The 27,547-nt window shown below is 44.9% G+C and overlaps 1 protein-coding gene across 1 annotated transcript; it reads right to left on the reverse strand.

The window, feature by feature from the left end:
* Nucleotides 1-2,385: 2,385 nt before the first annotated feature.
* On the reverse strand, nt 2,386-11,058 carry ARTN (artemin). Its single transcript, XM_054980400.1, has 6 exons — nt 10,984-11,058; nt 9,511-9,595; nt 9,210-9,327; nt 5,584-5,674; nt 4,678-4,864; nt 2,386-4,252 (listed from the first exon to the last, which is right to left on the reverse strand). Exons 1-6 carry the CDS (start codon nt 11,056-11,058, stop codon nt 3,837-3,839), a joined length of 972 nt encoding a protein of 323 aa, XP_054836375.1. The 3' UTR covers nt 2,386-3,836.
* Between the last annotated feature and the right edge of the window lie 16,489 nt (nt 11,059-27,547).

A 27,547-nucleotide genomic window follows, 5' to 3' on the forward strand; every position in this document is an offset into this window, starting at 1 on the left:
TTCCAGGTACGGGTCTGTCATTCCAGTCCCAGAGCCCATCTGAGACACCCAAGGGCCCTCATTCCAGGTACGGGTCTGTCATTCCAGTCCCAGAGCCCTTCTGAGACACCCAGGGGCCGTCATTGCACTCAGGGGCCTGTCAATCCAATCCCAGAACAGTCTATCTGGGCCCAGAGACTTTCCTTCAAAATCCATCCCACGTTTTCTTTGCACCTTTTTTTTTGCTCTAATGTGTTTCAATGAAGCCCATGCAAAGCAATGGGCATTCCAGGTTCCTATTATTTCCAATAGGCATTCAAGCCTCTACCATTATTTTCAATGGGCAATCCTGTCCTTTGTTTTAGTACATCCCTTGCTCTCAGCTGCCAATTCTTGAGTATACCACTTTCCAGGCAAGGCATGTTAGCTGATAATTCTCTGCAGAGCAGTCAGCCTTCCACTGAGCTCCTGGCTTGGGAAATTCTTGAAGATTGGGGAGGGGGGGCAGTGTGGAGGGAGGGAGCCCAGCTGGATGTTCTGCCAGAATCCACTCTTCAAAGCTTCCATTCCCCCCACCCCACCCCTAAGTGGCCTGATCTCTGTGTAGTCTGACGATCACTGTAATTCCAAGAGAACGTAAGGCCTTACCCAGAGGTTCATCAACCATCTTGTCCAAGAACTTGTGATCTCTTCAAGGTCAACCCTCTTCCCCAAGTGGGTGAAGTCATTAAGACAGCCCAAAATGTCTGCCTTCAACTTGGGGATTGAGGCCAGATGTTGCTGCCTTACATACACACGTACATTCAGATTCCTCAGCAAAGGCTCTCGACTGGTGCAGTTCAATTTGCACATAAAAGATCTGGAATTTGCTCATAAATGATTTGGAATAGCGAACTTTGCACCAAAATATTCCAGAGGCTGAAAACCAAAGCAGATTCTGATGAGATCCAAGAGGACCACTCCAAAATCTTGTGAGAGGGCAACAACGTGGCAAATGAAGTTCAATCTAAGCAAGTGTAAAATGATACATATCAGAACAAAAAGAAAAGGGGTCTGAACTGGTAGTGACTGACCAAGAAAAAGATCTTAGGGTCGATGGAAATGGAAACTCAAGAGTGGGGTGGAAAAGGCAAATGCTACGATAGGAATTATTAGGAAATAGATTGAAAATAAAATGGCCCATATCATAATGTCCTTGCACAGATCTATGGTGCAGCCTCATTTGGGATTCTGTTTACAGTTCTGGTTGCCCCATCCCAAAAGGGGTATTGGGGAGATGCAAAATATTCAGAAAAGCAGCACAAAAATGGATTGGAACCTACAAGGAAAAGTTCAAGGATTTTGGACTTTTTAGTGTAGAAAAAAGATTACTTTGGGACCATGATAGAGGTTACAAAGTTACGCACATTGTGATGGAAGTAGAGAGATTATTTGCTCCCTCTTCCAAAATACTGGAATTCAGAATTTACAAGCTGATGAGCAGTCAATTCAGGAAAGTCTAAATACGTCCTGTGAAACTGCCACAGAATGAAATGATGGCTCCTTGCTTAGATGCCTTTAAAAGGGACTTGTCCAAAGCCAATGACTACTATAACCTCCATGTTCAGAAGCAGTATAACTCTAAACCCCAGCGGCTGAAAGCAACAACATCTGGTTGAGAACTGTGGGAAATGGGATGCAAGACTAGATGGACCATTGGTCTCATCCAGCAGGGCTCTTCTTATGAGGAATGGCTACTCTCATGCTCACCTTTTTCTCTACACAAGCCTTTCCCCCTCTGTTTCTGCCCCAACGACAAGAAGGAAAGTCATTTTGAATCTAGACATACCATGAAAATGCCTATCCATATAGTGTGGATGTGAATAGGAGAGAAAACATTCACAAAATTGTTTTCTACTGGCATTAATTATTTGTCATGTCATAAAAGATGTTTCTAGCAAGTTCTAGTGGATGTCAAAGATGGGGCTTATTTAATTAATACATGATGCTATGGCAGAGAGACTGGAACAATACTGCATGGCAGTGAATAGAGTCTTAATTGACTCTACTTACTTTTCATCTTTTTCCAGAGGTCTTTGCATCAAAATTCTATCCCTTCTGAGTAAAAAGTTGATAACTGTGAGATTAATCTTGGCCTCTGTTTGGAAAAGTACAACAGCCCCATTGCTAGAAGCCTGGTTCAATATGATCAAAATCTTGATAAAAGTGACAGAGTGTCTGCATTTCAGAGACAGGAAGGCTTCTAGAATCTCTTTTTATGATGTTTGCTGTGAATTGGCATATTTATGAATGGAGCTGGTACACTTCACTGTTACCATTTGGTTCCTCCACCACAGAGAAGCACAAAGCCAATTTTGCACAGCCTTAACAGGCTTTATTGCTACAGGAAGTTGCTACTGTACAAAAATAGAGTTTATCCAAATGTAAATCAAGGGTAGAGAATATAAAATCAGGAAAAGAGGAAGAGGAAATGCCTCTGCTCAGGCCAAGTGGGGAAAGGGGAATTGGAATTGCTGTTAACAAGCTCAGGGCATAACATCAGCACTGACTTGAAACAGTACGCCAGGCCTTGCTCTCAGCATCATAAATAAGTGCCACTGGGGGTGTAGAGGGGTGCAAACAAATAAATAAATAAGTTAGAAAATAAATAACCTTGTTCTGAGAGCGTCCACTTCCTGGGGAGGGAGGAGATGATCCACAGAGGTCCTCCCCCATATACTGGCACCAAGTGAAGGCTGAACCAGGGTATGGCATGGTCTCTTGCTGTGTCCAGTGTCTGTCTGGTCCAGTGGTCAAACTCCAAGCTGCTGGCAGTGGTGTGTGTGTGTGTGAGGGAATGCTGTAAATCAGAATGCTATCACTGTTGTTGGCTTGATGGAACAAACCCCTTACCTAGCTGCAGATGCTGAGACTGCCTGGAGAACACAGGCTTCACCAGAGGTGCCTTGTGGCCAGCTCCACATGGTCTAGGCCCCCAACTTCTTCCTGTCAAGGGTCTGTTCTTCTCATCAGGCCAAGCTCTCCAGTCAGGCCAGAGGCTCCACAAGAAGGGGCACCGTTCCAAAACCAAATCAGGAGAGTACCCAAACCCGCCCTTGGTCAGTGTGCTGGCCATCCTAGCTCAGGAATGGCAGAGGGTGGCAACTTCCTGAACACAGAGGTTCACAATTCTAGGCTGACCCTGGAGCTTCTACAGAGGGCTGAAAAAATGTCTTCCAGGCCCAATGATATCAGATGGTGCTGGGCCAAGGCTTTAGGGCAAAGAGAGCTGTAAGCTTAAATAAAAGGGGAGCTGGTGATGATGGAAACACAGACCTTGCAGCTGATGGGGCTAACTGACATTAGTTAGGAGCCTGCTCACCTGGGGAAGGACCAGTGATGTGGAAGGATATCCGAAAAGGAGCCCACTTTCACCACAGGCCTCTCAGGTACTGTTCCTACCCCTCATCCCTCAAATGAGGTTTGGGAAATTCCAACAGTGCATCTTTGTTGGAGGAGGCTTGCGGGTGGAGCAGATTCAGATCCCTGTTGACAGACCAAGCCCTGAAGCAGACAGATCCATCCAGAGTAAGGCTTCAGCCATCATAGGGCTGAGCTGGCCAGAGTCTTGCAAAGTTAGCATCTTACTGCTGGTGCCTTGTAAGGATGTCCCACAAGGATGCAGATGGAGCCACACTTCCCTCCTATGTATACTTCACTTGTAGTTTCTGCCTGGCATCAAAAGCCCCATTATGCACCACACCTCTCCTTATTCTATGCCCTTTGGACAGGGCAGACTCTTGGGCACCCCTGCATTCTGGACATTAGCACCCGTAATGTAGCTGACTCTGTGAGCTCTAAGCAGCCAGGCAGTACCTTCAGCCCACACACCTGCATTCTGCTGCTGAGAGGTTGTCCACAGTATGCCAGGCATTACGTGCATCCATGAAGGACACAACTTCATACCGGACAGGGCGGCAGCAGGGATTGGAAGACAGATGTTTGTCACGCATGAGGACTTCTAGCTGTACCAGGTTTTGCAGGGTCAGGTCATAGTTTGTGCGGGCCGACTCACATGAGCCGATGCAGTAGCTGAACCGTACAATCTCCTCGGACTCAAAGCCAAGCCCCAGGTCCCGCACCTTCACCGTGAGACTGTGCAGGCGGCAGTGGCGGTTGCGGCTCCTACGCCTCTCTTTGTTGGATCCTTTCTTGGCTCTACTGGAACCTGAGGGGGACCGCTCAGCCCTGAGCAGTTCTGAGGAACTCAGCCCTTGCCATGTCATGTTGTCTCCTGGTGGAAAGGAAAGGGAGGTGAGACACACGAGGCTTCCAAAAAGGAGGATAGGTGGCAAATGTTAGGCCCCGTGAAATAAGGAAAAGGCATGAGGCTTGACTGGGGCATAAAGCTGTCTCATCAGCCTCCTTGCTTCCCAAATGGACTGCTTATATTCCCCAGATGGGGCAAAGTCAAGGAAAAGCAAAGCATCAAACCAGAATACATGGGAGCTGTTAACAATTAATAGTTCTATTCCAAGTAAGAGCTACCACCTACTAAGTCAACTGAATTCTTAGAAGAGTAGAACTCTGCTTAGGGCAGTACTGCAAGTGAACATGAAGGAACAGTATCCATGGGCTGAGGATGGCTGTGAAGAAAACTCAGAACCCATGCCACCAAAGCTCCCACACTCTTCCCTCGTGGGCATGCTATATTCTTACCATGCCAGTGGCCCCATGCAGCCAGAGATGGTGCCTCCTTGCTGTTCTCCTCCAAAGAGGCCGGGCTGGCTGTGCCCACTTTTCCATAGGAAGCTGCTCCCAACGTCTGGTTGTGATGCTGAGTCTGTGGAGTTGCAGTAACTGCCCCAGCAAACAAGGACAGCAGAGTGATGGCCCTCCACAAACCCTGTTCCAAGGAAAGAAATGAAGGCACATTCTGGTAAAGAGGCACTAAAAAGGTGAAAGGGACCTCCTATTGGAGAGAGCAAAGAGAGGTGGGAATGCTCCATGCTGAAGTCTCAAGGGCACTTCACACTTGATGAGTCGTCTACATGGACAGCGCTTTTGTGTAGGAGAATACATGCCTGCCTCATATAGACTATCATTCATACAGCCAAGAATGTGTAGAAGTCTGTTTCAATGAGAAATTGCAGCCATATGCAGCAAAATACAGAACACAAAATACAGAAACGCAAGATAACATGTACGTAGTAAGTGTTCTAATGTGCCGTATGGCCCCATGAGTTGTGATCCACATTAGAGAGAGACTAACAGAGTAGAGAGACAGTGGACTAGATCAAGGCGGGGGAGACAAAGGAAGAAACCCTCCCATCTTGCACATACTGAAGAGCTATGGGATCATCCCCTATATAAAGCTTCCATTATTTTTGGTTGCTGGTGACATGAGATGGAAAATGTTCTGTAATGAAAAATGTTCCTCACCAATATCTTCTGTGGGGGGAAACTGCCATTGCTAGTAATGGGTTGGTTTTATTTACCAAGTATGCATAAAATAAATGTGCTCAATCAGATTGCAGTCAATTTACACAGGAAAGTTTTCTAGAAATGCTTCATATTCAAAATTTGCTCCCATGCTGAGAAGAGTCCTTAGTAAGGCTAACTCACCCTATATTGCACCTCTTGAGTAGGCAAACTCCTGTTGGCAGACAGAGACCTGTCTGAGCTGTGCCTTCGCCCCTCCAATCTCCACTCCATTCTACCTGCAACACAAAGAACAATTTAGGATTTGTCCTGTACCTCTCTAGCTGGACCGCCTGGCCTTTCCTCTTGCTGTCTATTGGCTCAGTCATCATCCTTGCCCAGCTCTGCACCTCTAAGCACCCTTTCTTGCATCACAACCTGCTCTGAGTAAATAAGCCTGTCCAGATGAATAAAAGAAGTCAACAGCACTCTTGAGAGAACCAAAATGTTCTGGCTGACGAGCACTGTATTTGAAGTCTAACATGGGGTCCATCTAGCAGGATCTTTAGGTTGTGCCTGTGATAGAAATGGATGGCTTGCAAGAGGGGACTTTACAATGGTTCTGTCCTAGGAATGTTTCTCTGCTGCCAATGAGAGTTTAAAATGAGCAGTTTTCTTGGCATTGATCAATATCAAAATCCAAATTAAATAGCTATCCTGTGAATACTGAAAGAAATGCAAGACACTTGTAACTACTTGTAATGTTACTGGAACAACTTGTAATGCCCCTTTACAGTCTTATCTAGAGAAGAGGACAGCGGAGTGCCTGGGCATCTTTCCAGTATTAGAGCAATGGGACTCCCTGACTAACTCCATCTCAAAGGGATCCAGCTTGTGGAATAATCAGCCTTCAATATTTTGAGACAGGTCACACTTTGGGCCTTGGAAGGTGAACTGCCAAGACGAGCCATTTATAAGAACTGGTACCTCCACATGGGAGCTGCTCACGTAGTTAGGATGCCTAGCATAATCATAGCAACCATTCTTTTCTTGCATATGATTTTGTGCCAATTAAAGTCAAAATCCAAAACAGCTCCCAACTTCAGCATCATTTCTCAAGCCACACACTTCCCTTACAAGCTGCTTCACCTGCTGGTGTTCACTGTTAACTCCAGTGCACACAAATAACAACTCTCTTCATCCTTCTATATTTACATTAAAGGCTTTTTCTGCCTTCTACCACACCCCTCTATTATACAACCTATTTATCGAGATGTGTCCTGTTGTCACACACATCCACATGGAGCAGCTCCACAGGGTAATTACTAGTCACAGCCAAAACATTCTGAAAAGGCCCGATGCTGAGGCTGGAAATGATGATCCGCAGAACAGACAGCAAACCCTTGTAATGTCTGATGATCCTGCCTTACCAAGTTGCCAACACCCCCCAGATCCCGTGTCACTATCAGCTCTCTTTGGACCAACAAAGATCCTCTCCTGGAGGGACAATGTGTTCCTGTTTACATAGGGGATGGGGAAGGGTCTCTTCTTGAGCACTTTGGGGTGCAGTTTCTCACATTCACACAAGGTGGCAGCATAGGACCAAAGTTCTGCTTCTCTTAACCTGACATATTTCACATATAAGGGAGACCCACTACCCTATAATGGAAAACCTAAAGCTTGATTTTCAAGGCAAGGGCAGAAAGAAATCCAAAGTTAAAAGAACCCTGAGGATAGATGTGGAAAAGGCTGAGTCCTCCTCCTAAAAAAAACACCACTATCCCTGGGCGCTCTCTATGATACTCATGTCTGTAATTGGTCCACCAGACACCATACAGAGACAGAAACATCTTCTGAGGATCAACCTTTAGAATATGGATCAATTTCTCCTCTCCCTGCTTCCAGCTGATGCTACTGAGCTTCAGAGTTCAGATTTCTGTTTACCTGCATTCTATGTCATCCATGCAGTAGTATGCATAACTATCCCTATACTCATACACTGGGGAACCATGGGAATTTGCAAACCCAACCCAACGTAGTACAGACTTGAGTTTCTGGGAGTCACCAGATTCTAGTAACAATCCTGGAGGCTTCGGACAAAGACATTCCCCTTTTATCTATTCCTTCCCTCTTTGCTAAAGGAAAGCCTCTTTGACTGAATTTAACATGTGGACATTAGTAAAATTATCAAAAATCTGAATCAAAACTGGCATTGCCACACAGGAAGATACAACTCAATTCCCAAGAAAACACAAAGGGACTGGAGAAAAGTTTCTGGAACTTGCAGCTCATCCACTGAATGTTTAGCTGAAAACTTCAACTCAGGCACAGGATTAGAAAGAAAGCAGGTCAGTGCTGCACATACGGAGATGCCCGCCTGGTATCCACTGGTGTGCATGGCCAAGCAGATGCCAAGGGCAGTTCCTCTGCTACCCGGGCAAGGTGTTGGTTGTGCTTCAGACACAAACCAGGGGAGATATGTTTGGGACAAGCTTTGTGAGAGCCAAGCAGGCGGCTGAAGCACACAATACCCCCAGATCTTGTGGACAGGCAATCTGGCAAACACCCCAAGCTAAGGACAGTAAGGAAGAAATGAGCAGTCTTGGGCTAAGACTCCCAACCACCTTCAAGCTACTGCACCTCCAGCTCTGGCACCTCAGGATGTTACAAGCCACTCAAGCAGCCCTCCTAGATGTGTGTGTGTGTAGGGAAGGGGGGAGGTGCCTTCAGCTCTCTGCCTTACCCCACTGAAGTAGCGCTTCTAAGGCAGCCAATGCTGGAGCAACAGGATTTTTTTCAAAAGAGATTCCCTGACTTTCCAAAACAAAGAGATGCTGGCAACAAGTTGTAGCTGGTGAGCTGCCAGCCCCCACCCTCCCGAGCATCATGCTCACCTTGTAAAGTGTCTGCCGGGATCCTAGCCCAGAGCCCTAATGACTAGAAACACAAACGGATCTGCCTGTTTTGAAGCCTCATCTATGGACACCCCTTCCAGCAATCCTGTAGACAGCTAAGGATAAAAAGCCTGCCCGAGTCTGGCGGGGCCCATCCATGGGCACTTTTCTCTCCAGCAGGCACAGTCGAAATTCCCCAAACAGGAGTTGCAAGACTCGGCTCGCGAGGAGTCTCTGCATGGGCTGGAACTTCATGCCACATCTCCACGGAAGCAGTAACTAAAGCAATACTTCAGCAGTTCTCTGCTCCAACGCAGAAGTCACTCTACACCTAGGAGCAAGGGAAAATAGACCACCCTAGTCCTGGTGGGGTGAAGAAAGGAAGTTCTCCAAGTCATGATGGTGAGGGGAACTTTGCTGAAGCCCTTCTTCCTAGGAACACAGAGATATATCCTGGAACTACTTCCAGTGTAGGAACCCCCGGGATTTAAAGCTCCATCGAGCCCGGCAGAAACTCAGACATACTGGGGGAGAAGTTCCAGAAGCGAACAGGACCTTGGGCCACCTCCCTTACCCTCAGCGAAAGGCGAGCAGCTACTACTACGGGGCAGGGCTCAGAGGAAATGTTGGAGTACGTTTCACACAGCGATCCCAGCTCAGTCTCTTACACACACGCACAACGCACTTACACACTCCACACTACCCTCCCTTTCCCTTGCTGAAGAGCTGCCTGGGCTGGAATCCCGGGCCAAACCTGGCCGGAGGACTGCACGGGACCCGGGGCAGGGCTCGAGATCTTAGCCAGTCTCAGCGGGGGGATCGTGCCCGGCCCCGGCCGCCTCTGCACCAAGCCCCCCTCCCCCCCCTCCGCCTTCCTACCCGCGCTTGCCTTCCCGCCCGCGACTGGAGGCGCCTGCAGACTCCCGCCCTACTCACCGGGCGCTCCGTCTCGGCCGCTCGGGAGCCTCCTCCTGCGCGCGGCTCTCCGGGGACCATACTCCAAGGATCGGGGCCAGGAAGCGCCTCCCTCTGTCCAGGGCATCGAGACCGCTCCCTACACCGGAGAGACACGGTCACAGGCGGCCAGGTTACAGCTCCAGGGAGAAGCCTGGGAAGGAGACCCTTTCTCTCTTCCCGGCGGGCAAAGATTTTCCTTCCTCCCTCAAGGACGGATTCCGGGACGCACAGAGATCCCTTTCCCCGTGGCGGCCGGAGGAAGAGTCGGCCATCCCCTTACCTCCGGGTGGCGGCTCCTCTGCCGCTCTTGCGCTCAGCCGGCCCAGGGGCCACGGCCCGGCCCCGCCGGGATCGCTCACGTCGTCCTCATGGCCAGCAGGTGCCCAGCGGGCTCAGCGCCCCCCTGCGGGGAAAGATCGGGTTAGAGCCCCTGGCATCCTGGCCGGAGCCGGGAGGACGTTCCAGATCTCGGGATCCCCATCCACGCGCCGCCGGACTCACCGGGCGCGGCAGGAGTGGCACCCAGGGGGGCGCGGGGCTCGGACCTTCGCCTGGCGGGATTCCGGGGCGGGCGGCCTCTGGGCAGAAGAAAAGCGCCGGCTCCATCTCTGCTCCTGGCACCCTCCGGTGTCAAATTCCAGCCTCCGCTGTCACCTGATCGGCGGGGCGGGGCCGGACTGACGGACAGACAGATGCGGGACGGGGCATTGCCCGCCCACTGGGCTCCACGTGCTTCTCGGGGCCTTGGCCTCGCGGCGCGCTCAGCACCTTTCCCCGGGGAGGAGTGGACCAGCGGCCTCTTCCGGACGCGCGACGCCCTGCCCTCCGCCCCTGGCGAGGTTGTCCCCGCGCTCCCTTCCAGGGTTCGACGGCGCGCGTGGGCCGGGCTGTCGGGGTCGGTGGTCCGGCGGAGAGCCGGGCGGGCCGCTTTTGCTTTCCGGATTGCTGGGCAGGGCTAGAGCAGTTCTTGCTGGCTCCTTCCTGTTCTCGCAGGTGCCAGTCCAGCTCTCCCTCTTTTCGCGGGGCTTATTCTATGCGGGGGCTGCAGTTTCTGCTGGGAACCCAAGGCGATGGCCTCAGAATGGCTTGGCTGTGTAGGGACAGGCCACTTACAGGGACAAGACTGGGATGTTTGCTGGGAATTCCCACTGGATTTGCCCACCTTTGCCCTTATGTGGATTAGCTCTGGTGTTGCTGCTGGGGGTATGCCATGCTAATCTGCTTGCGGGCACCCAGCCCAGTTCTTACCTCGAACTTGGTGTTCTTCCTTGGACTTTAGCTGAGTGACCAAGATGGCTCAGTAGTGCTCTGGGGCTGGTTGACCTGTCCCTTGGATGCCAAGGAAGGGGGTGCGTTGCCCTGTGCCTTTCAGGCTCCTCAGGTACCAGACATCTCTCCGGGGCACCAAATGTGCATCCAGTCTTCCCCTCCCCTTCCTGGCCTGCTGCTGCATAAGCCCCTTTGCTGTTTCGTGCTGGCTGGGCTTGCCCTCAGCTGCTCTCTCTTGCCTCTAATTAGCTCTTCCAATGGAGTCAGTCAAAAGCTCTGCTTTTGGTATAGGATCTAAACTGGCAGGGCTTGATAAATTGCCAGCTCAAACTCTTTGGGTTTGTATTATCACTCTAGAGAAGAACTGGACACTCGTTAGGGGTTTGCACTGCTGCTTAGACTGAGAATGGGCCTGAGGGATGCCTCTGCAGCAGGCCCTTCTTTCTCTCCAGGGCCAGCTATTTATAGGCCAAGCATTATTTACTCTTAGCCACATAGGATCTTTCCCCTGAGCACATTTGCTTAAATCTGTTAGGCTTATCCTGTATGACAGCTCCATTTCGTTAAAGTATAACCACTCCTTCCTTGCTTACACTTGCTATGAAATGCTTGTAGTAGGTATTACAGCTTCACGTAAACCTCTGGCTCAAACATCCCCATTCAAGGCAATCCCAGTAACTGAATGCTTGAGAGAACTAGCATCAGTTTTAGATCCTTCCAGGAAGTCACACTAAATGCTATCCACCATTGAGGATCTAGAAATCTTCCTGTACAACCTATCTCAGGCTCCCCAGCTTTAATGGAATTTCGCCATGGTACTGTGAAATACAACTATATGGAGAAATAAACCAGATGTCTTGTGATACTTCAGAGACTAACAAATAAACAGGAGGATGAAGGGGTCAAGAAATGAAGGAAGTACCACACGAAATGTAACAATGTAAGATTCAAATCTTATTGCAAAAAAATTACAAAGACTATTCACCAGCTATGTTAAACCTGTAATGGGTGGGGAATCCCAAGTTTTGCTAAGACAGTGAACACAGTGTGCAAGAGGTCCCAGGTCCCAGTTCAAGCTGACGGGAGTGTGGGGAGTGTAATATCTCTTAATGAATTCCAATTCAGAGCTAATGGAAGAAGCAGAATGGGATATTCTCTCTCCTTCCCCCTTCACACAACAACCTTTTGGCTATTAGTTTTCCCAGAACTGGAAAAGACTGCTGGTGGAGGGGAACGTGGGATAGACAGCACCCGTCACTGACAAACATTATGACCTAACCTTGCTGGTTCCTGAATTTGTGCCTCTGTTAGGTGACCCATTGTTATTGGTAAGAAGCTGTTTTGGATTGGGTAGTTGTCTGTGAACAAAGAAACACCCTCCACCAAAGTCCATTGTGAGCAAAAGTGTCATCCAAGATGGGTTGTAGATGGTTGACGATGTGCTAGAATGGATTGAATTGGGAGCCATAAATGACAACCAGTGATATTTTGTTGGGCCTGCCTTGTAGTAGGCTATTTCATTCTGGGTATCATTGTGTGGGTGGTTGTCAAGCTTTCAGGTGTGAGCCCATGGCCAAGGAATTTAAGCAAATTCAGCTGTAACGTAGTGGTCAGCTGCAGGTAATGGATTACAATCCATGCTGAGAATGATAGATGGAAGCATGTATGTATGTGCAGTGGTGCTTATGTGTCCATAATCTGACTGTTCAGCGATCTTAAGAAAATGTGCCTGTTATATGGACTGGTGGAGGCTGAGAGTGTTAGTGAAGTGAAAGCTGTTGGTCCCGGTGGAATTGCTTAAGATCTTCCTTCCTAAGTGTCCAGATAATGCAACTGTCATAGACAAGTTTTAAGTACAGGAGAGATGTTAATCGGGATGAGCAGAGGAAGCACTAGGCTCTGGGACAGCCAGGTTCAAATCCCCACTCTGCCATGGAAGTTTGTGGGGTGACCTTGGGCTAGTCATTCTCCGTCAGCATAACTTACTTCACAGGTTTTGTTCCAAGGATAATACGTAGGAGGGAAGAATGATATTGTAAACTATTTTCCCACTGATGAAATGTGGGGTATAAACACCTGAATTTAAAAAATTGATTGACACCATTAACCTGAATGTAGAAGCTGTTGGCCAAACATGCATAAGGACAGAGTGACAAAATTTGATAGCAAAGTATGCTGTGGTATGTGGACATTTTGTTACTGACCTAAACATTACTATTCTTCAACAAAGTAACTTCAAGGCGAGATTCTAGCATGAAACTACTGAACTGGAATTCATTGAGGTTTCACACTGTCTTTCCCCAAGGTTTGAACAGGAAGCTAGGATTTCTCACTTGTTATACAGGTTAGCAATTCTTGGGACTCCTTACACAGCAGCTTAGCAGAACTAGTAAATGGATTCATTATTTGAATTTTATATAAATACGTTTCATTCTGTACTTCCTACATTTCATGGCCTCTTGACTCTGGTGTCTTGGTTAGAGCTGACTGTACCGCCATAACACAGGGTTTTCTCGCCATAGCACTCTGTGTGTGTGCGTGTGTGTTTGCAGCTTCCATTGCAAGGATATCATTCAGGTCCAACCATTTGGTGTCCAGCCCAAGCTCATCTTTACAGGTTTTTGCGCTAGTAATTTAGAAGAGGAACATTTATTGTCTTAGCCAGAGGTTAGAAAGTTAATTTAGTGATGCAGCCAATAACCTGGAAGCACCCTTGAAACAGCATAAATTTCTCTTTATTTTTGATAGCAGAAAGCTGGTTGTTCAGCATCAGGCTCTCTCCTATAAACAGTCAAGTGCTATTGAGGTTCTCAGGGCTACTATAGCTTGGCATTTGCTTCCACTTCTCCTTACAGTTTATTAATTAATTCCTGTTTCCCTCACTATTCCTCTCTGTCTGCATTCATGAGTCAATAGTAAATTATCATCTTTTGTTAGAAAGGGGTGTTTAAACAGGGATAAATGCTTTCCAGAAAAAAATCGAACTTGACAAATTTCCAATGTCCTTTATAAAGTGGTCTGATTCAGCATATGTATTTTGACTTACAGTTTTTTAAACATGTAGAAGTACCAGTACATTCGAAGCAGAGGTATAACTTCTAAGTCTGTTCAAGTCAATAGGCTTAGAAGAGTATGACTCTGCTTAGGATTGCACTGGGTGTTAATTTTATGTTCTAATAGCAACAGATATTTGAACTGACATATTTGATGAGTAAAAATAAATCAAGTCTAACTTAAATATTGTGTGTATGTGTGTTATGTGCCATCAAGTTGCTTCTGACCTATGGCGACCCTGTGAAGGAAATACCTCCAAAACATCCTATCATTAACAGACTTGCTCAGATCCTGCAAACTGGAGGATGTGGCTTCTTTTATTGAATCAAGCCACCTTGTTTTAGGTCTTCCTCTTTTCCTGCTGCCTTCCACTTTTCCTAGCATTATTGACTTTTCCAGAGGTCTTCTCATGATGTGACCAAAGTACGATAGCTTTAGTCTTGTCATTTTAGCTTCTAGAGAGGATTCAGGCTTGTTTTGGTCCTAATTGTTGATCTTAAATGTTATAGTCAAACAAATTCAAGTCTTTATATAGAAATTATTTTTATGAGAATACTTAAAAATTTAACAGTAGAGCATGTATTTCTCTTACATTGTTAGAATTTTAAAAAATCCCCAAAGGCACTGAAAACTGTTAACATAGTAATTTTAGCACACCGAAAGAACTCTGCCTGACATGCCGTAGGCATAGTTGTCCACAGGGCTTTTTTTCTGGAAAAAGAGGTGGTGGAACTCAGTGGGTTGCCCTCAGAGAAGATGATCACATGGCTGGTGGCCCCACCCCCTGATCTGCAGACAGAGGGGAGTTTAGATTGCCCTCTGCGCAAACTCCCCTCTGTCTGGAGATCAGGGGGCAGGGCCACCAGCCATGTGGCCATTTTCAAGAGGTTCCAGAACTCCGTTCCACCGCGTTCCAGCTGAAAAAAGCCCTGGTTGTCCACTTATCTTTGTCAGCAGAATTAACACTTGTTTGTGGAGGTCATTGAGGAAATGCAGTTTCACAGTTGCTCCCCATAGCATCACTTATATTTTTGCTGGTTACCTGTGAAATTGCTGATTCCACTCTTGCACCATGTGAGAGGTGACATATTAAATACACATTTTGGCTTTGATTTTGATTTGACTTGCACAGTGAATCAAGTGAATTCATAACTTGGTTTTTAAAATTTGGATTATTGTATGTATTTATGGTTTCACTCCTCCATCCCATTGGAAGTCATTAAAACAGATATGTACTCTCTTGAAGAATTCCTCATCAACAGGAAAAAGTTAATTAACAGCCATGCTTGCCTAATACTGTATTGGCATCCATTCATTGTTATTAATTTCATGAAACAATGATGTTTAAAAATTGAAAATTTCCCATAGTAAAGTAAAGCACTGGAATTTTTCTGCCCCACATTTTTAGGCTTTACTGATTTCAGTTTGCAGTCAGCCAAAGCTACTGCTCATTTTAAAAATTATATTATTTCACAATCATACTCTTAAAATAATAATCAAATGAAAAAATTGCTGATTTGGGCTGACTATGAAGTGAAAAGCAGTGCTTAAGTGCTTCATTTTATCAAGAGTCCAAGACAGGACAATTGTTTAACCATTGATTCATGACTGCCACAAAAGCACCAGACAGCCACACAAGGTAACAGGAAATAATTATACTAAAAGGAAAATTCCAGAGAAAAGAGAGAGCTTTGCTGGAGGAAACTTACTTCCACATACACAGCAGACTTATAGTAGGATGGTGCTCATGTGGATGAATTTTTATGGGATATGCAGCTGTGGCACATCTTTAGGCTGGCACCTTTCTGCACGTGGCTACACAATGCCATGCCAAAAGGCACACTGGTGCAACTTACACAGTTGATCAGCTGAGAGAGCAGAGGAGGCAGCAGCTTAAGTAGGGCAAGCTGCTGCTAGAGCTAAGTGAAGAATCTTCAGTTTTTTGTTTGGTCTCTAGGACAACAAGGGGTGCCCTGGTGCAACCCTAATCAGGGGCACCACTTAAGTAGCTCATAAACCATCAGTGGCACAGCACCGGATCAGACTGAGGTCTTTATTAGTCTAGAGGACAGACCCCCCCCCCATTGCTGTGCCTTGCCACACAATAGCTGTGAGTGTGAGTCAGATTACACTCCTGCCTATTGAGTGCTCTGGATGCCTCCTTTTATACATATCCCATACCAATAGTGCTATATTAAATACCATGTCAGATCACTGTATTCAGTTCTGTGTGCAGCTGAATGTGGAAAAGGGGCCATACATCAGCACAACCCTGTTCTAGTGCTGAAGCATCCAACTGGAGCCAAGTAATCTTTCAGCTGGGATGAGATAGAGGAATGACATGAAGTGGAAGGAAAAGGCTGAAAGCTTTAAATGGTGAGAGAGGCCACCTGGCCTGCATGGGCTGCTTCAAAAGCATCTTTGATTCTTACAGTACTGTTACCCAGCTGTTGAGGGTAGAGATCACATTTTCTGGCCAGAAGGAGAAATACAAAGATTCCCCCCAGAATGGTCTCAGGCAAGATGGTGCAGCTTTCTAGTGGGACAGGATTCTAATGTTGTCTAAGTGAGTTCCTGCCTTTTGTCTGCTCAGAATATTTGAGGGCCTTTCTAGAGGACAATTCCCCCCTTGCTAGAAATGCATAGTGCTTACCTAGCTGTTCTGCATAAAATCCATATGACATTTTCAAAAATAGAGAATGTAGTGTGGGAGAATCCCAAGTATCCATGGCCAAATTATCATTTCTGTTGTAGGGAAATCATATTTTCCCAGCAATAAATAGAATTTTTGTTGTTGCTGTTGGTAAGAAGTGCTTCCTCTCCCAGACAACATCTCGATTATGGCCACGTGTACAGTGTGGAATGTGGTTGCAGCATGTCAGAGGCAGTTTTTGGCTAGTGCCAGCAATATTGCTAGGGGCACTGCACTCTCTTTTTCCCTGTGTTATTTTGAAAATATTTTACAAGTTTTTCTACATTTTCTTTTAAAAATAAAACTCCTTCAAGGGGTTGAGTATTTTGTGTTCCAGAAAAAGTGGCATAGCCTTCTTAAAGTATCACAAATACAATAATAAAATCCTGCTGAACTCTTGCTAGACTGAAATCTTGCTAGACTATCCCCTCCCCCACAGCATTTTCATACTATTTTGTGAAATTCTTGTTAGTAATTATTACTATTATTGTTCATTCTGGGTGGCTTGCTTCCTTTCTCTAGAGCTGCAGAGCACCTACTCAATTTAAACAGCAAAGCGAGGGGCAAAAAACCAACAGGCAAGCTGGCCTCTCTCCCAAGCCCAGCACAGCTAGACACACATGAAGCTGTCAGACTATTGATCTATCAAAGTCAGTACTGTCTACTTGGAATGGCAGCAGCTCTCATGCAGAGGTATTTCACATCGGATCCTCTAAACCTGGGGATTGAACCAGGGTCCTTCTGTAGGCAAAGGAGATGCTCTAAGTAACCACTGAGAAGTGCCCCAGCTACGCTTCCTTCCAGTAATTGCTAGTACCTCACCTGCCTGAGGGAAAGTTGTTTTATCTACTTATGTATTGAAATTCCTGTATTTATGTAATTGAGCTGTTGTGGCCCACCCTGAGCCTGCTTGTGGGGAGGGTGGGCTAGAAATCGAATCAATCAGTCTATCAATCAATCAAGAAGACTTTGTGCTGCTACCCTAATTCAACTAGCACAAGCATTTTAGTCCCATCATTTAATTTTCTTCTTTCTCCAAATGGTGCACTGGAAGAGGATGCATGTTTCTTCATTTTTAGTGAAGGAAACACTGATGGTCATTACAAGAAAACTCCGTTCAAGACATTGTATGTTTGTTGTGGCCCAACAGGCGCAAAGCTTGTCATTAGCAGAAATTCTTACTGAAAAGAATGTTGTTTTGCTTTTATAGCAAGAATCTGCCTTTTTGTTTATGGCTACTTGTGCAGCTGATAGTTGATATCAAAACTTTCATATATGTAACTTTATGTAATCCAAATCTCACTTTGTTATGATCAGAGTCCAAACAAATAAAATCCCAGTTTCGGATTTCTTATCCTTAGGTGGAAAAGTATTTAAATTGAATAACTGTTTATTACTGAACAGGTTGAGCTCACTGATTTGATAAATTAGTAAGTTGCCCCCAAAACGTACAGAGTAGATGCTGTCATGATTGCCCTTTTGAATTTGCAATTATCTTAGACACATCTCATGTAAGCAAAAGCTTGGAATGCCAGATGCACCAGCCCCAGATGGATCACAACTGTACACTGAAGTCACAGTATCATGGGTGCCTCTGAAACCTGTTTGAGTGCACAGCTTTTCAGAGGCTGGGAGGGACTTGCTTTCAGTGAGGTATTCAAATGAGCATGTGCATTCCCTTCATCACTCAGGGTACCTGGAGGATACGGCTTCATCGTGTGCTACCTGGTACCTCCAGCGAATGCTGATAGAGGACCAGCAACAAACAACAAGGAAACTGAGTTTCTTCGATCATAATTTTGTGCAATATACCCACAGGTGATGTTAAGGATAATCTAGCCTTTTTAGCTGCAGGAACAGAACAGCAATTGAGCCACAACATATTGCTCCTAGGGACAAGCAGTCTTTCTCCCAGCAAGTGCTTTCATTGTTGATGTTTTAGAAATGGCTGCACAAGAGTCAAGACACCTTCTAGGTAGTGGCCATTATACTGGCATGTTCTTTCAGGAATTCACCTCACTTCAGCAGTTTGAAGTTGCTGAAACCTGAGTGATATTTCAAACTCAAACACAACTTCCCACCACTTACCTTGTCATTTTGTAATCTTTCCATTAAAAAAAAGCCTGTGTAGTCTTTATCCATGTCTGCTGTGTGACAGCCTCCTCCTAAACACAGTGGTTTGTGCTGTCCCTCTTCTGCCATATTGTAGTGCAAACTCTTCTAAGGGGAGCCAACGGTGACACAGCCATCTCTCTACACAGCAAGGCTTCTGGTCTGCCTGTCATGTGTGAGCTCTATATTTCACAACAGGGTATTTGCATGGGTATTATGCTATTAGTGAGACGTAGTTGAGTCATGCATTGATTGATTATCCAAATGAGCCCACAGTGTTTGCAAACAATTTCAAAATGACTGTTCAAGTTCTACTCACTCCTCTTGTGATATTCACTGGTCCAGCCTGTGCTAGTCTCCCATTGCCCAACTGTTCCCATGGATAGCTTTTTCTGACTTTTCTAAAATTTGCATCTATTGCCTCCCCCAATGCAAATGGTGTGTCAAAAAGCTGTTAGCATGGACAAAGCCTCAGTGTCTCAGCGAGTCAGTGAGCTAAATGGAAATAGTGATGTTAATGGCAGGTACAGGAACCCTCTGCATAAACAACTCTTTCCCCCATTTTGGCTGCTGATCCAGACGGATGTACATCGTTCTTTGACAGAATCCCATTACAGGCTTCGGCTGTTATATGGGCTGAGCCCAGGTATGATTTTCTTAAAGCATTTTCAGGGGAATGGAGGGGAAATCCTCTCCATTTCCAAGGAATTGTTCTGGCTTTCAGCTGCCTATGATACATAAAGCCACATCATTCATATCTGACTACCTGAAAACTCCACAGCAAGCAGGCCAGCTGGAAGAATTGAACCTGGGCCTCAAGGAGTTTGAAGAGAAGCAGTAGGTTCATAGAGCGCATCTGGGCGGAGGGGTGAGACCAGCAAAATTAGAAAGTTCTGCTACTCTTTCCAATTTTGCTTCAGGATAAAATTGCTATCTGGATGCAACCTTAGTGATCTTTCAAACTCAGATATGCCAACACTATGGGCAACATATTGCTTATATGGATGGAAGGATGTGCATTTGTATGCATGTGTGCCATAACCCTGAGGCCAGGCAAGTATCACTGCTTCCCAAGCTGGCACAAGCAAGCTTTTGTTTCTTAGACCTTGCACTCATAGGCCAAATCCTAAGAAACTGGAACCCACAGGCTATATCAAATAATGTGTCACAGTGCTGGGTATTTTAAACATTTATAGAAATCACACTTTTTAGATTGCTGAGAATATAGCTGGCATTTTTTTCTCTCAGCTATAATAAGACAAGGTCAGCAAATATTTCTGTGGCTCAAGTGATAAACCATCAAAGAAAGATCTAACAAGCAACAGTTCAAGCCAAACTTAGAGGATTGGAATGGTAATTATACCTGTGCTTAATTTTGTTTTGAAATAGCAATTTGAAGCTTGGCTGTGTTTTATTTGGAAAAACTACTCATCAATGGAGCAAAGTTTTCATTATGAGTCATACCCAGAAATCCATTCAAGTTTTAAAAAAACCATACACACTCATCTCTAAATTTTAAATAGATAACATCAGTCTCCTGTTTGCTAATATGCTTGGAACGACTATGCAAATTGTTCAGTATATTGTAAAAAATGGGTATGCATAACCCATTTTTAGCCAACATCTGTCTGTCATCATTTCCACCAGTAATTCTAGTACTCCCCTCTGGAGCAAGAGAACGCAATTCTGCCTTTGACCTGGTTAGAGCACCCTCTAGTGGAGCTCACTGCTACTATACAGCGGAAGTGCATTTGTGTATGTATTCTAGCAGGGGTGGCCAAACTGTGGCTTGGGAGCCACATGCGGCTCTTCTAGACATATTGTGCGGCTCCTGGAGGTCTTTGAGTATCGCTGTGGCTGTACAGTTTATTTTAGTTTAGTATATTTCCCTCCCTTCCCTTCTTCCCATGCCTTTCCCTCCCTCCTTTTCCTTCTTTCTTTCCATGTCTTTCATATTTTCAATAAAAATGTTGGGGTTGCCAGGTCCAACTCAGAAAATACCTGGGGACTTTGGGGGTGAAGCCTAGCAAGGACATGATATCACTTGTGTCAAAAGTCAGGTGATGGCTTTTCCCAAGCCCCACTCCTTCCAATTATGTCACTTATAGCATACTGCACCCAAACCCCACCTCTTCCTGTGATGCCACTTTCAAGACACTCCCCCAAACTCACCTCTTCCTCTCAAGTCACTTCAATGCATCATGTCTTGCAGCTCTCAAACATCTGACATTTATTCTATGTGGCTCTTACATTAAGCAAGTTTGGCCACCTCTGTATTATAGGGACTTGTCTGCTTAGTTTACCTTAGTCCCAGCACTGCCAGATAGCCCGTTTCCTTCAGCCTTCCACTAGAATCCAGCTGCGCAGAGAAAGTTCCAACATCCCTGACCCACATGTAACACTGCAGGAAAGCTTGAGCTTAAACATCCTTTTAACACCTGGGTTCCAATGGAACTTCCCCTCCTGCTAATATATGGCAGCTGGAGTACACACATTTTCTTTTTTTCAGCTTTGCATCTCTCTGCTTAGGACATAAACTGAAAATCCATCAGGATAGTTTGTCTTGACCTTGCTTGAGGTCTGTTTGGGAAGGTGGTGTAGGGCTGGTTTAACAACGCTTCCTGTTTGGCATACAAAAGTAGTCCCTAAAGTGTTCCCTTCCCCACTCAACTTCCTTCATGTGTGTTGTGTGGTTGTGTGATAGTCATGATCCTCACTTCCAATGCCAATGCAATTCTGCTGTTGATATAATTATATTTTTTGGAGTGTGCATATGTGCCATCAAGTTGCAACCAACTTATAGTGACCCCAGCAAGGGGCTTTCAAGGCATGTGAGAAGCAGAGGTGGTTTGCCATTGCAGAGTCTGCAGAGTCTTCCTTTGTGGTTGCCCATCTAAGTACTGCGTAGCTTCTGAGATCTGATGAGATTGGACTACCATGTTGCGTCCCTCCCATATTTTTTGGAGAGGAGAGATTAAAAATGTAAACACTTTTCCACTTTAAGCATCCATGGAGCCCTTTAAAAGAAAAGTGGCTTTCATGAGAGAGGCTATTCTTCCCATGCACCAATGCCCACTGTTTTCAGATCACTTTCTTAGATAATGTTAAAAGGGCTAACAGCAAGACTTCTATTATTCTACAGTGTAGCTAGAATGTCGTAGTAGCAGGATTGGTGCTAAACATGGCAATGATATGGGGAAAGTACCTGCCATTGCTAAAAAAAATACAAAAAATTTGGATTTTGAGCTAGGGGGAAATGTGTTGTTTACCAGGAGTCAGCATGGGTTTATCAAGAACAAATCATGACAGTCCAAACTTATCTCCTTCTTTAATAACTCATTCGGTAGATCATGGGAATGTTACAGACACAGTGCCTCTTGATTTCAGCCAAGCATTTGATAAAGTCTCTCATAATATACTTGTTGACAAGATGATTAAATGTGGCCTGGATGATACTATTGTCAGGTGGATTCAGAGATGGTTGATCAACTATACCCAGTGATGCTCACTAATGGCGTCTCATCAGACTAAAGGACGGTCTTGAGTGGAATGCTGCAAGGTTCTTTCCTAGGCCCTGGGCTGTTCAACATTTTTGTAAGCAATGCTCTTGGATAAGAGCACAGAGGGGATGCTTATTAAATTTATAAATGATACAAAGGTGAGAGGGATAGCCAACATGGAAGAAGGCAGGGCAGGGTTCAATATGATCTTGACAAGCAGAGCGACCTCCCCTCCTCAATTCAACAAAAATAAACATTAAATATATTAAATGTAAAGTCTTACATTTAGGTACAAAAATTATTAAAGAACAAAGGATAAGGGAGAGCCAGCTGGGCAACAATGCATGTAAAATGCATCTAGATATCTTTCAGTGCAATGTTATGCAGTTATGCCCATCTAAGCCCATTGACTTCAGTGGGTTTAGAAGGGTATAACTTTGCTTACGATTGCACTAAATTAATCACAAAGTGAACATAAGTCAGCTGTGTAATGAGAATGCTAAAATACAGTCTTGGGGTGATTTATAACAAAGTATAATAGAAGAGTAGTGTGTCCAATTCTGGGCACCATATTTCAAATATGGATGACTGACAAACTACAGCACATCCAAAGTAGGACAACCCAGATGATGAGGGGGGTCTGGAAACCAAGCCTTAAGAGACAACTTTGAAAATGCTGGGAATGTTTAGCTGGAAGAAGTCTAAGGGGAGACCTGACCACCATCTTCAAATATCTGAAGGACTGTCATAAAGAATATGGAGAAGACTTCTCTCTTGCTCGAGAGAGGAAAACTATAAATAATGTATGGAAATTAGAGGGGGAAAGTAGATTACAGCCAAATCTGCAAGAACAGGGGGATGGACTGTCTCAATAGGTGGTAGAGTCTCCTTCACTGGGGTTTTTTAAGCAGAGGCTGGATGGCTACCGGTAAGGGATGCTGTATTTCTGTAAGGGAGTTTTGTATTTCTGCACTGGGCTATATTTCAGATATATGACTACATCTATGATAAACACACCTGTGGCTTCACATAGAATGAGAAGATCTCAGAACCTTGTCTACCACTGCTGATCTTCTCAAGAAACCTCTATTACTCTTTCAAGGAGCTCATGGTTCTTCAGAATACAGTTTGAAAAACAGTGTTCTGTTGAAAAGAACTACCTAAGGAGAGGGCATGGCTCAGGGGTAGAGTTTTTCCTTTGCATGCATAAAGTCCTGGGTTTAATTCCCAGCATCTCCAGTTAAAGGGACTAGGTAGTGACTGCTGTGAAAGAGCTCTGCCCAAGACCCTGGAGTACAGTTGCCAGTCACAGTAGATAATAATGTCCTTAATAGACCAATGGTCGAATTCAGAAGGCAATTTAATGTGTTCATGTATTAACATCCTGGCTAAGATGCTCAAGACTGCTCACATTAAAAAAAACTTCAATAAAAAAGTGATGAATCGGACACTAATAAATATAACACAGAGTGAAAGGAATGGACATCACTTGCTCCTAGCCTAACCTTTCCATGGTTTTCAGGAAACCTGCTATGGGATGTTGCATCCAACAGTTTGCAAAAATGGGGGTGGGGGTGGGGGTGGGGGTGGGGGGGGAGTACGTGCATCTGTTCTGGGCAGTACCACTACCACAACCCCAGCATACTGGGAACAAGCAGTTTCTTTGCCTGTTTCTGTGCTTCCTGACTCTGCCTCAGAGGTTCTTGCTCCACATTAAACAAGGAAGCGGAACAAAAGCAAACCACGAAATGCTACCTTGCTTCCATCTGTGATCCTACCCATATACTGTCTGCCCATGTTACCCGTTGAGTACAACTTTACATAATGAAAAGTGCAACTGGCAATGGTAGCTGTTGTTTCTGCCAGGATATTCTCACAAAAGCCAAAAGAAAGTCTGTTGTGAACACTGTGAAGCCCACGCTGGACACGTAGCCAGTCTCATGGGCAGTGATGGACTACATGAAGCCTCAGGGTTGTAGGGGGTGTAAGGACTGGATCCCACCCACCCCCCAAATAATTTTGAGAAGAGTATATCCTAGAATATCTAGGTGCACACATTTACCAGCTATTCCCAGGCCGTGACAACAATGGGAACACAGCATTTAATAGATATTCTAATTACATCTAATTAGAATGAGCAAGTTTTATATTGCCTTCAAACCAATTGGCTAGAGTTCTATTAGTGGCCCTGGGACTCAAATGCCATGCAGCTAGGCACACTGAGACACAAGACAAGTAACAGACTTTTCCATAAAAGCATGAAGCTGACACAAAGGTCAAGCAGGGAAGTATTTTGTGAGCCAGTTGTTGCCACTTTCTCTGTTGTGGAACAAGTGAATCTCTGTCTTGTGGTGGGAAACAAAACAACTGAGTCAACACCAGAACATCTGTGACCAGTACACAATGCCCATGTGGTGCACTAGTGTTTTTTTTTTTAGCTCATGTGGGGCTAAAAAAACAAAGAAAAGTGTGGGGATGCATGGAGCATCAGTGGTAAGCAAAAGTGGTACATTGGTGACACCACACTATTTCTTACTGTTAAAGTGATGGTGAAAAGTGCTATCAAGTCATGGCTGATTTATGGCAACCCCTACTGAGATTTTCAAGGTCTGCCTCTGCATAGCAACCCTGTCCATCTTTGGAGGTTTCCCATCCAATTACTAACCAAGGTCAATGCTGCTTATTTTCTGTGATCTGATGACATCAGGCTTGCCTGTGCTATCCAGGTCTGGCCTGTAACAGAGTAGGAGCCTTTATTTACAATTCCTATGTCTTTTAGAGCAGAAATTAATTTGTAAAATCTGTTTTCTGAAATAGATGTTATCTTAATTGGGTTGTTGGGTGCCTTGACAACTCCAGCAGATCATGTAGGACTGAGGTAACTCTTACTGTGCAGTGTTAATTGGTGCTCAAAGCACATCCCTTCATATCAGAGCAGCTTGCAGGTACTAAGTACTGAGGTTAGCTGATACACAGCTGCCCAACATGATTTCTTTAAAAAAGAGTTACATTCATAAAGCTGCAATCCCTACAGTGCCATTTTCACCAGTTTGCAGTTCCCTGGGAGAACACAGCATGGAGCAGTACTCCTAACTCCCTGCTCCCAAAGGCATTGCTCCTCATAACTCTACAACTTCTCTTTGCTATATAATGTCAACAGTGACTGTTTGCTAAATCCATGGAGATGAGTAAAGGAATTGGTTATGGGCCATTTCAAAATCACTCCAAAGGCATTTGCCCTTCCTTCCACTTGGGAAGAACAAAAAAGTGTGTGAGAGAGAGACCCAAACCCAGTTTTATTGCTTCTATGAGGTGAATAACTCACAAGCAACTTAGGGGGCACACACTTTCCGCCTTCTCTTCCTTACCAACAGGAAAAGTTCAAACAATAGAAACTATACATGTCCAGAAATTCTGCCTAGTAAATTCTAATACTTCTTCCCAAGCACATTCAGAGAGAAGAGTTAGTAGCCCTGTCACTATCCACTGCAGTCTGGTTCTGTCCCTCTGTGGACAGTGAGAGCCAAGGCCCAGAGCTCCTTCAAACACTTTAACTCCTTTGATGTTATAGAAAAACAGTAATTAGCATAGGTGATGCCAGGGCAGATGGTGGATAGTGAAAGGCATGGAGAATTTTCTCCTGCTGAGTCCAGTTGGGATGAATAAGCATTTGCCCCCGAGAGCTGCAGGCTCACTAGGAAGGAGCAGCCATATTCCTTCTGAAGCTTGCAAGACAGACAACCAGCTTATAATACTGGAGAAACAGTCACCTAAATTGAACTGGCTTCCTAAGCAGTCACTGACATATAGACGGTCAGGTTTCACAGAAATTCTGTAAAAAAAAAGGCCTGAGGTCAACAGTATCAAGCTCCCAGCCAAGACCACAGAAAAGGAAGCAAATGGCGCCATGACGTACTAACTACAAAAACCTGTTAAATATACAATGAATACAATAAATCAGACAAAAGTGTCTGTTAATTAATTTTTGTAAGTAGAATACAATCACTGCCACAAGTTGTACATATCATTGGTAAGGCAAGTACAATCAAGTTAGTACGTCGTAGTGCCATTTGCTTCCTTTTCTGTCCCTATACTGTGATGCTCTCTCTTTTCCCCAGCCAAGACCAGGCAAATGATCAATTTGACTGCTTCTAGTATAAGCTGCTAGAGACTTAAGTAGACTTCAAGGTAAAACAAAGGCAACAGAAGCAGCTGAAGAAGCACATCTTTCTCCCTCTCAAATGTTTATTTCCTTCTCAAATGCTTATTGTCTTAACTGGCCTAACATATAGTTGGGTGGTTTGGGGCAAATTCATGTTGTCTTATTTCCCTATTTGTGAAATGGGAATAATAGTGACCTACCTCAAAGTGTTAATGAGGTGAAAAAAATGTATATAACGTTGTGAACAATAAATGTTGCACTTGTACAAATAAAACATATGCAAATCAGCAATGCTTCTCCCACAGAAGAAGCAGAGCACTTGTTCCCAACACATTCCAGCTCTGATGGAGACAACATGCACTGACAGAAGCTGACATGCAAGCGTACTAAGATATCAGTGCCCTTGTGGAGTGGACTAGCAGAGGTAGAGGAGATCTGCTATTACACAATCTGCCACTATGTTCACAGAAGTGGTAGTGGCTTCATTTCTATTTAGGGAATACACGACAATGGCATTTGAGGGGGAGGCCTGGGGAAACTGCATTCTTACATCCAGGGAAGGAGGGTAAGACACGTGACACAGTGCCTTATAGCATAGGAACCAGCATCATAATCTTAATCCTCTGGCAGCACATTATTCTTCATGTTCATGCCACAACCTTGTTTTATATAAGATTTAACTGCACAGTTCCATTAACACTTTCTTTGGATATACCAGTGTCCCACCCAAGCTGAGTGTCGTTAAATGAAATGGATTAAAGATAGTTCAGTATCTTAAAGATATTTCAAGAACTCTGTCTTAGAATTCCCTGACGAGGCTTATATGTTCACTGTAGTGTCATACATCTGGGCTCTGCACATGCACAGAAGCAGGTTTGGAAAATTCTTATTCCCCCCTCCCCCCAGCATTCAAATCCCCTAGGGACATTCTGCTTCTTTACACATGCCTTGAGGGGCATTTTCTTGCTCATAGAACAATGACAACTCTAGGATTTCATTCAACTTCAATCTTGAAGGTATCAAGAACATCAACTTGTTCTACTTTTTTCTCTGATGGAAGTTGGTGAACAGCCTGCTTCCATGCCTTTTTGACACTAAATGCCACAACAAACTGGCAGTCTTTGAGCCACATGAATCCAAGGCTAAACAGAAACAGCAGCAACAGCAATTTGGTTTCGAATTAACTAAGGTTCCTTTATTGTACAATGGCCATGGATCTTTGTGACTTGTACATATGCTTGAACTCCATGGATTATGCATTCCTCCTTCCATAGAAGGGCTTGCTGTTCTATGTGTTATTGCCATTACATCTAATAACAGAGAAGATTGCAAAAATTGTATTTGGGGTATTTTCTGAAGGCCTTGCCAGTCTTGAGGTGACTACTAAATATAAATGGCGAAGGACCAGTACTGTTAGCCAGGTCTGTTAAGGAACAGATGACAACCAAACCCTGAATCTCATAACACAGAACACAGGGTCACTCTGATGTTGCTACAGTTGTTAAGGGAGGTACTGCTGAATTCCAGA

The sequence above is a fragment of the Eublepharis macularius genome, chromosome 5, assembly GCF_028583425.1.
Source record: "Eublepharis macularius isolate TG4126 chromosome 5, MPM_Emac_v1.0, whole genome shotgun sequence".
Taxonomy (NCBI): domain Eukaryota; kingdom Metazoa; phylum Chordata; class Lepidosauria; order Squamata; family Eublepharidae; genus Eublepharis; species Eublepharis macularius.